Below are 10,537 nucleotides of genomic sequence, written 5' to 3' on the forward strand. Positions count from 1 at the left end.
TTATCTTATTTTAAAAAACACCTGTAGTATTTTTTATTTTATTTTAAACTTGAAAAAGAAAATAGAAGCCAAAAACATAAAAAAATAAATAAATGGGTGGTTGGCCACCCACAGAAGAGGCAACCCACTTTATTTTATTTTATTTTAATTTTTTTTTTTTATTTTCAATATGAATTGAAAAAATAATAATAATAATAATAATAAATAGCATTGGGCTTTTAGTAATTTTGATTAAATTCCAATTAGAACATGTTTCTTGTTACCAAATTAAGGAATATGAATAGTTATTCCATTTCATTCTCTTTTATTCCTGGTAATAACTATTCTCTTTTCTAATGGAATACGCATTCCGCGAACGAAATGAGCCCTTAGTCTAGAACCTGAAGATAAAGAGGTGGGTTCTTTTAATTCTTTTTTTTTTTTTTTTGTAAGTTACATATACCCGGGTCTTCGACTCGACCATATCTTCCACCTTGTTCTTATCAGGTTTTTGTTCATATCTTCCACCTTGTTCTTATCAGGTTTTTGTTTTTTGGGGGGTGGGGTGGGGTGTCCTTTTAAGTTAAGGTCATTGGCGTGGGTTCTTCCATTTTTTTTTTTGTTGATAATTAAAGAAAATTTTGTTAGAAAAAGCGGAAATGTCATGTGCACAGGATGTACACAGAACTACAGAAGAATTACACAGATTTTTTCAATCATGTTCTTATCAAACCCATGACTGGTTTTAACTCGTGATAGTGTGAAATTGGTTAAAACATGGAATTGACACTTGTAGTTCAAGTATAGAAGATAATATTACTAAATAAAACAAAATAAAAGAAATTTTGATACGTTTTGTTTCTTGATCAAGGAAGCCATTTTGAAAATTGGATTTACATATTTTATAGTGATTATACTTTGAAGGAATTTTCTTTTTCCCCTTGCTATAGGGAGTGGAAAACCCTTTATGAAGGAAATTGAATTCGATATTTCTTGGAAAATATGGGTACAAAAGAGGCCCCAATTCTCCACCATTGTGATTGAGACGAGAAATAAAAAGGGTAATAACTTTGATACTGGGTTAATTAAATGTGGTAAACCATTTTCTATTGCATTGCTTTGAAGTGGTGCTCCTGAAAGGGCTCATGCAGTCATGCTTCGTTTTTCCTGACTTTAATTTGATGTACTACTTAAATATACCGTGAAGGTTGAATTCCTTCAAATTTGAAATTTAGTGGTCATTTTTTTTTTCAATAAATGATCTGGGTAAATACTTAGTCTCCATTTGGCACTTGGTCTGAATGAGCTGAGGAAAACAATTATTAGAATCCTTGGAATGGAAGCCATTTTATAACTTCTAGACAAATATTCTTTTCGTTCTTTTCTTGTTTCTGATATTTAATTGAGTGTGAAATTTCAGAGCTTGATACATCAATATATTATAATTACAGGAGTCGAAGGAATTGGAAATGTTCATGCAGTCCATCTGATCACTAAATATGGTACGTTAATATCACATCTTATATTTCTTTTGAAAATATGAAAACCAAGTGTATAATGCGTGAATTATATCATTATTTGATGAAGTAGGTGAAGTAATGCTTCAACATTTGCAAAAGTGGATGTAGATCTAGCATGTTTGCAAACTAGTTTTTTTTTTACCAAGTGGTTTTCATTTTATTTTAGTTTCAAAGCCTCGAGGACCAACTGGTAACAGACAGTGACCAAATGACCTAATGTATTGTTCCTGCCTAACTAAAAGCATACTTCCTCTACTGTAAGTCAAATCAAGGAAAAGCAGATTTTTCCTGTCTAGACTCTACTACATGAGATTCTAGAAGGTCAAGGTTCATAAAAGTGTCAATCCCCAGATGTTTCTCCCTCACTACCTACAGCTATTGATGAAAGAATATACATAATCTATGCAAGCAGAAAGGAGTATGCTTATCCTGGACGCTTGTTTCTTGCCTTCCAGTGAAGCATTAAATACTACTGGTATCAACCCTTTCATGCATTTTGTTAAATGTTAATTAATTTTAAGCTTAAATTATTGGCTGCTGATTTCACCTAAGCTCCTGCCAGAAATAAAAGTCTTCTAAAATTGTATTTCTCAATTGTTCAAACTCATTGAACATAATAATCCCAGGTGTTCGGTCTTTCATTATGTTCTAACTTGTTCCCTTTTCAATTACTTTTGCTTCTGGTCCTAGAACGTTCTTAATTCTGAATTCTGATCACTAAGATATCCTCGCTTCTAATGGCAGGTACATTAGAAAATTTGCTGCAATGTGTTGATCAAGTTGAACCAGAACGTATCAGAAAGGTAGTACTAGTCAGTTGCAATGATCCCGTGAATCCAATGTCAGTAACTTTATTTATATATAAGTCATCTAGTATTTTGGTGGGTGAGACTGAGTGATCTGGGCATGCAAAGCTTTTTTGTTGCCTAAAATGACAAAAATACCCTAAGATAAATAAAAAATGAAAAAATGACAATTTAGAAAAGAAAAAAAAAAAATTGGATTTCTTTTTTGTTTTTTCTGAATTTTTTAGCCCTTTTTTTTTGTTTTTTTGTTTTTATTTTTTATCATAGGTTCTCTTTTATTTTTTGTCATTTTAGGCGTGGTAGTGGGGCATTGCAAATACAATGGTGGGGGTGTTAAATTTAGTTTCTCCTTTTTTTTTTTTGGTTATAGGTAATTTACTATAAGATTAGCTAAATTGGTAGTTGATGATATGAAAAGGATAATAAAAGAAAACAAAACTGGTTAATTTTTCATTTTGGTTGTGCGGGGAGTAGGGTAGTTAGACTTAATGCTGATGATGCTGGTTCCACCGCTAGTTTATGCCACGGGCTATTGTGCATGGTAATGACAGGGAGAGGGGATGTCCAGTGTCCTGTTTGTGCACGAGACAAAGGTTTTCCATTTTGTATCCAGAAAGATATATGTGGCCATGCTATAGGGATTATGTAGATCATATGTACTCTTTTCCCTTAAAGGTTGTCCATTTATTATCGAGAAAGATATGTGGCCATGAAGGTTAGCATTACTTAGATCCTATCTCTTCATAATTTTATCACTGCCAAGAGAATGCACTTCAGCATTTTCTTCCTCTTCTATCCAGAACAAAATTACTACATATAATTGTTTTAACAAGCCTCCTGATTGTAAGTCGCTTTTGTGAAGATGATAATCTTTTTAGTTAAGGTTCTCTTAATGAATACGTACGTCAATATCCTTTCTTAGTTGAATGTGGCCCAAATATAATAATGAAAGTATATATCCTGGCTATATAAATATTCTCTTTTCCATGCATACACTTTTTCATTTTTTTTCCTTCGAAGTTGTATTCTGCATATGCCTTGTATTCTTGCATATTTACAGTATGTTGTCAAGTAGTACTCAGTCTAAATTCGCCTTTATCTTTGTAGGCCTTGATTACAAATGCTGAGCAGGCTGTCTTAAGCAAGAACTTGGTATATTTTGTTAGCCTTTACTATTGTAACTTTTCTTAAGATATATATTTTGTGCAGGAGTTTGTTCTACTGAAAATGATGATTCTCGGTGGATAAGGCACTTATTTCCTTAATGATCACATTGGAAAAGATGACAATTTCACTAGTTTTCACACTGAATCTGGAGAAAATAATAGGAACCCAATAATGGTTTTTGATATGCTAAATTGAAAGAGTTTCTTTCACCCTTTATTCAGGATTTGAAGGCTTGATAAGTTTGACATAAACTTTTTGGGAACATATATGTGAATCAAACACATAAATAGTAGCAGACAATACCCAAGAGGGGTTTTTCAAAGCACAAAAACAACAACTATATTCTTGAAGAAATTGCGTACCTTGGTGTGTGGAACTTTAATAACGGATTTGGGATGGCCTTTGGATCTAGGATTTGTTCTCAACACCTCTTGGATCTTCTCCTCAATTATGATTTGTGACTAAAGAGTGTGGGCTCTCATAGACAAGATCCTTTAAATAGACATGTGAATCCTAGTTAGAATAGGACTTGGAAACCAAGCCTTACACCAACACCAATTCACATGCCTACTAGGAGTTCTACTCCTTGTGCAATTAGGTCAAGCCCAAAGGGGTAATTATTAGCTTAAGGAGGGACCTAAAAAAAAAACTTGCTCCTATGAGCCTAAGACATTTGTCATCTCATGGCTTGTTCTAGGTTACCTTTAATTGCAACTTGTTTACTAAAACGTTACAGTTGTACTCTAGTATTTATTTTGGTTAATCATGAACTCCCTTGACTTCTTATAATTGGATTTGACCATTCTATGAAGTATCCATTGTGAAATTAAAGTCAAAATAAATTTATTGTCACTTTATTTCACTATCTCTTAATCTTTGAGTCCTCGATTTAATCTCTTGATTATTCTCATACTTTTGAAATCACATTTCATTGAGTACATTTAATTTTAGTAACTCCTTACTAAAGTATTCAAGCCCGAGATTTAGAATGATCTATTCCAATTAAGGATATTTTACATCTCTTTGATTTCAATCAAAATTATTATAGATTCCATCTTGAGGAGTTTTGTTCTCACAATGCTACATATGTCCACCCAACATACCGATATTTTGACTGTATAGGATCTTACTCCTAAATATATCGAAGTCACCTACACTTTATATTTGAGTTCACATTCCTCTTAAGATTAAGAGCCAGTGTTATAAGAATTCGTGAGTTTAAGTTATTCAACTGACAATAGTTTATAAAATAAAAGCTCACATGGTCCAGTTTAGTATTGTAACCACACCAACATATCAATCAAAAGTCTTCACGTCCATGATCAAGATATCACTATGATTGATATGTTATAGTCTTATCAAAAGGAATGCCAAATTGCATCTCCGACTATGAACTAGGGTTTATAAATCACAAGTTATTATGGCTTAGATCTTTTGTGTGATAATCTCATTAACGTACCTAAACCATATTAAATGCAACTTAAGGACTACATATTCATAAATGTCACACACATGTATATAAAGATATGCCCATTGTTCTAATTTATCTCTGAAAATAAACAATTTTATCATCCAAGGAAATATCACAGAAAACAAATTGGGTTTTAGAGCACTACCTCTAACAAAATTGACGTAGCGGAAAACTAAGGTAACTAACCAAAGAGCAGTGTCTTTGATTCTGCAAGGAGAAGCGTCTTCGTCTTCTACCCAAAAAGATAAAAATAAGCCCGCAGAGTATTTGAGAGAAACTTCTCTGATTTGATAACAATTCAATGAGTTAGTTTTACATAATAAGCTAGCATATTTATAGAAGAGAAATACTTGTAAAGAAAGTAAACTTAATCCTAGTAGCAATAGTAAACCTAATCCTACTCAGCGGGAATCGTGGTAATCTTTCCTTTTGTACTTCCATTGTTTGAGAACGAGTAAAATTCTAATCAAGGGGCGTTGCTCCAATATTATTTTTGATATTTTCTTTATTTTCGTTTTTACCGAAAATAACGGTAAATATCGTCCTACATCAGACACCCCCACTTGAAAAAAACGCGTCCTTGAGTTTTCTTTGGGACATGGCACATGCAGCTCCTCTAAAGAAAAGTACTTGGAGAAATCTACATAGATAGAATCAAGACACGATTTTTCCTTTTCGCCTATTTTCACAAAAATTCCTCCAACGATTTCTTCTTGGACATCATCTTCAACTTCATCGTTTTCTTTAAAATAATCGTCAATTTTTGTGGTGATCGTGATGAGTTGCACCTGTGGTGGAGGAGGTGATAGTTGTTCTTCCACTGGTATAGTCGTTGGAACAAATAGTTGTTGCTGCACAAATTGTTTATCTGACGGCAAATCCACTTTTTCAACCAATTTAACAACATCCACATCCTTTCCACCATAATTAATATTCTCTTCATAGGCGGAGTACCTATTTGGAGATTTATGAATATAGTTACGAACAGGTCGAATGTGACTTACATCAATGTTTCTATGATTCCAAAAGAAACCCATCTGCATGCGTTCAAACGTCTCCCTCAACTGGCGGATCTCCTGTTGCATCATCTATGCAGTCTGCCGGAGCTCTTGGAATTTGGCCATCAAAGGAGCCTCTTTTCGCTTGATGTATTGCTGATAGTTGGATCTTGAAACATCTCTCTCACAAACGGCGTTGTTATAGAAGTTGTTGTAGTATAAGTTGGCCATTGAATCCGGATAACGCCGGCTCGGATACTCCATGAATTTGGCTCTCGAAAGAGTCCCTCCCCCACAAGCGGCATTGTTGGAGAAGTTTGCCACCGTTGCACTGATTGGCCATGATCAGGATAAAGCCTACTTTGATACCAACTGGCGTAGCGGAAGATTAAGGTAACTAATCAAAGAGCAGCGTCTTTGATTCTGCAAGGAGAAGTGTCTTCGCCTTCTACCCAAAAAGATAAAAAAAAAAGCCTACAGAGTAAAAGAAAAATAAAACTCCACAGAGTATTTAAGAGAAGATAGAACGTCGGTTGGCCGGGTGGAAAAGATCTTATCTGTCTAAGGGGGGGAGAATAACCCTTATCAAGAGTACTCTCGTCAACTTGCCGACGTACTATTTGTCACTCTTTCCCATTCCAGGTAGTGTTGCAATGAGGATCGAGAAGTTGCAGCGGGACTTTTTATGGGGAGGTCTAGGCGATGAGTTCAAGTTCCACCTGGTGGGGTGGGCGAAGGTTTGCACTCCGATGAAGGAGGGAGGTTTGGGTATCAGGAACCTTAGGGTCTTCAATCGCGCCCTCTTAGGGAAGTGGTTGTGGCGTTATGGGTTAGAAAGAGATTCTTGGTGGAGGGCTGTAGTGAATGCGAAATTTGGTAGTCTTTGGGGAGGGTGGTGTTCCTTGGAGCCGGGGGGTCCTCTGGGGGTGGGGTTATGGAAGAACATTAGGATGGGGTGGGCCAATTTCCAAAGGTTTACTCGATTTCAGGTTGGGGAGGGGTCTAAGGTGCGCTTTTGGCACGATCTGTGGTGTGGTGATTTGGCTCTTAAGCATGCCTTTCCAGGTTTATTTAGCATTGCCTGCGCTAAGGATGCTTCAGTGGCGGAGCATCTAGAGGTGCTGGGAGGCACTAACCAGTGGAATGTGAGCTTTTCTAGAGAAGCGCATGATTGGGAGGTGGAGGTGTTGGCTTCTTTTTTCCAGGTGTTACATGCTGCTCAAGTGAGGCGAGGGTGTGAAGATAGGTTGTGGTGGAATTCTTTCAAAAGAGGCCGATTCGAGGTCAAGCTCCTGTACGCCGCCTTGGCGAGTCCTGTTGGGGGAGGATTTCCGTGGAAGAGTGTGTGGCATACCCAAGCTCCTCTGAGGGCGAGTTTTTTTGTGTGGTCGGCGGCGTTGGGAAAAATTTTGACCTTGGACAATCTTAGAAAGCGACGGGTGATTGTGACAAATAGGTGTTGTATGTGCAAGAAGTCCGAGGAGACGGTGGATCATCTTCTCCTTCATTGCGAGGTAGCTTATACTTTGTGGAGCACCTTCTTCGGGCGGTTTGGGTTGTCTTGGGTGATGCCGAAGAGGGTTTCGGATTTTCTCGCTTGTTGGTGGTCTTCGGGGAGGAGGGAGAGTGCCGCGGTGTGGAAAATGGTGCCTACGTGCTTTTTTTGGTGTCTATGGAGGGAAAGGAATAATAGGTGCTTTGAGGATGTGGAGGGGACTTGGGAAGACATTTTAGCCTCTTGCTTCCAAACTTTGTACCTTTGGACCGTTGCGCATGTCTCTCCTGTTTCGATTAGTTATGATGATTTTCTTCTTCGTTTTTCTCCTTCTAGTTAGGTGATCCTATTGTATACTCCCAGTGTACCTTGGGGCGCCTATACGCTTTTTAATAAAACTTCTTATTACTTATCAAAAAAAAAAAAAAAGAGTATTTAAGAGAAACTTCTCTGATTTGATAATAATTCAATGAGTTAGTTTTACGTAATAAGCTAGCCTATTTATAGAAGAAAAATACTTGCAGAGAAAGTAAACCTAATCCTAGCAGTAATAGTAAACCTAATCCTAGTAGCAATAGTAAACCTAATCCTAATAAGGAAATGAAAATAATTAAAGCAAATCTAACCCTATTAAAGAAAGGAAATAAAGTCCTAATATAAAATTGATAATCAAAAGGAATCGTGGCAATCTTTCCTTTTATACTTCCATTGTTTGAGAACGAGTAAAATTCGGATCAAGGGGCGCTGTTCCAATATTATTTTTGATATTTTCTTTATTTTCGTTTTTACCGAAAATAAAGGTAAATATTGTCCTATATCAAAAATACACATAACCACACCCAACATCATTGAACAAGTTCTCGTAATGTATAATTTGCTATGTTTCTTGAACTTGATTCACCTTTATCTTCTTTCCTTTTCATTGTCCATCTTAATTTTGAGCCCTTGGAATGATTTTATTGAAAGATTTCTAAATAACATTCTCAATTAACATTATGTGGTCATCAGAAAAATTCTCTCATTAATCCCCCATTTCTTGCATGGGAACACTCTATTCATCCTTGATTAGTGCCAACGGATTATCTTGAGATTGACCCATTATGGAAGTATACCGTCGTATTGCATGCATTGTCACAAGTTTTTTTTTTTTTTTTTTTTCATTTATCTTGCAAAAAAAAAGTGTTGTACATAAAACATTTTATAAATAAGTTGGATAATGTAATTCATATTAGGAAGGACTGAAGATAAAGGATATGGAAACCTTTTAACTTCTTATTAGAGTTCATTTGTCATGAAAGACGATTAAGTCATTGCTTTTGCATGCACCATAATATGTGCAAGCTATGAATATTACTTCAGGATCCCTCAAGTGTGTATATACGTTCTTACATAAAACAAATAATCCACAATTACATTACTGTTTAAAACATGATAGCTCTCTTTCTCTCCTCCCCCACCCCCCCAAACAAAAAAAAAGAAGTGGGGGGCTTCCTTGAGCGTTTAAAGGTTATGGCCTATTTCAGAGTTCAAGACTACAGGCCCAAGGCTCATTGATCTTTTAATATTTAGCTGAAAGCACTCAGTGACCAATTTTGTATGAGTTAACTGAGAACTTTAAGGATGAGTTTTGCAAAGTTCAAAGTAAATTTTTGTATATGAGCTCTAGCTCAAATGGCATCTTTTCCCCTTGTAAGAACAAGGCGGAGAGTGAGGTTGTAGGTTCAAGACTCGTTGTTTGCATATGTAACTTATCCTTAAAAAAGTCCACAGTTAATTTTAAAGCAAAAGATTATTGCAGATTTTTTTCTTTACTAAATAGGCTTGACAGTTTACCTCGCTCACTTAAGGGGCGTGAATCTCTCACCAAATCTAACTTCTAGCTCAGCCCCCCAACAAAATGCCATTCCTGCTTAATTTGCTCTTTGGGCTAGTTTGAGATTGGTTACATAGCTCCATAGTTATTAGTTCCTTTTCCCCATACCGGTCTGGTATGTAATTTAATTATTTTGTACTACATTTCTCTTCACTTTATTGTTTCCATAGATGATATAGATCTTGCTTTTCTGGTGAAAAATACAGGTGTGTGGTCCTTGAGTGAAGTTGTCATTTATGTTGTAAACCATGGCTCAGCTAGACTAGATACAGGCTTTTATGGGAAGATTTTTTTTCTTTTAATAAGTTGTCATTTATGTTGTAAATGACGCAATCTAAGTACACAAAGAGTATACAAGATAGACACTCAATTAAAAAGTAGAGGAAGAGCACAAATAAATTTTTTGGGGAAAATTAGAAAAGTGAGAGTTGTGAAGAGCAGCCATCCACCCATAGAGTTTTGAAGAACATAGCTTTTAACACTATCAACGTTCTCTTACAATCTTCAAAATTTTTAGCATCGTGTTCTCTCCAAATGCACCACTTCAAATATAGAGGAACCATCCTTCAGGCTTCTATAACATGGTGGCTACCAAACTGGCCTCTCCAACTAACTAACAACTCGACCAATCATTGGGGCATGCCACCCTATCTCAAAAAGATGAAAAACTGATACCCACAAATCTCTAGCTACTTCACAGTGGAGCAGAAGGTGTTTGATGGATTCTCCGCCCTCTTGCACATGCAACATCAATCCACTATTGCGTGCTTCTTTCTAGGGTTATCTAGAGTCAAAATCTTTCCTAACTTTGCTGTCCAAACAAAGAAAGCCACTCTCGAAAGAGGCTTGTTTCTCCAAATTCTCTTCAAAGGGAAACAAGAGCCCGTAGGGGCTGAGCATATGAAAAAAAGATTTGACCTTGAAATCCGTCTTTTGGAAGGGATCCAACAAGTTATATGCTAAATTAAATCAATTAATGCCGGATTAAATCAATGAATTAGCCAAATCGATATGAACGGAAGATGCCTTTGGAACTTGTTTTTTATAATACCCTCATTTCTGTAGCATATAATGAACAATGTCAAGCTTTAGAAATTTACCTTATTGTGTAAAAACTAATCATGTTCTGTGAGTTTTCATCATGAGGGCATCATGACGACTTCATGACGTTCTTGGGAGGAAGCCTGTCAAGCTCACTATGTAATTTTGTCATGAGACGTCACCATTC

At 36.1% G+C, this 10,537-nt stretch overlaps 1 protein-coding gene across 4 annotated transcripts in view; it reads left to right on the plus strand.

The window, feature by feature from the left end:
• The window catches only part of LOC132174791 (uncharacterized), a 74,913-nt gene that overhangs the window by 51,301 nt on the left and 13,075 nt on the right, over nucleotides 1-10,537 (plus strand). For 3 of the 4 annotated variants that reach the window (XM_059586488.1, XM_059586473.1, XM_059586497.1), the window contains 3 exons: nucleotides 1,431-1,481; nucleotides 2,244-2,302; nucleotides 3,413-3,457. In XM_059586488.1, the coding sequence (XP_059442471.1) occupies nucleotides 1,431-1,481; nucleotides 2,244-2,302; nucleotides 3,413-3,457 (155 nt within the window). The remainder of the gene's footprint in view (nucleotides 1-1,430; nucleotides 1,482-2,243; nucleotides 2,303-3,412; nucleotides 3,458-10,537) is intronic. The other variant, XM_059586480.1, reaches the window with a different exon arrangement.

This window comes from Corylus avellana, chromosome ca1, assembly GCF_901000735.1.
Source record: "Corylus avellana chromosome ca1, CavTom2PMs-1.0".
NCBI classification, from domain to species: Eukaryota; Viridiplantae; Streptophyta; class Magnoliopsida; order Fagales; family Betulaceae; genus Corylus; species Corylus avellana.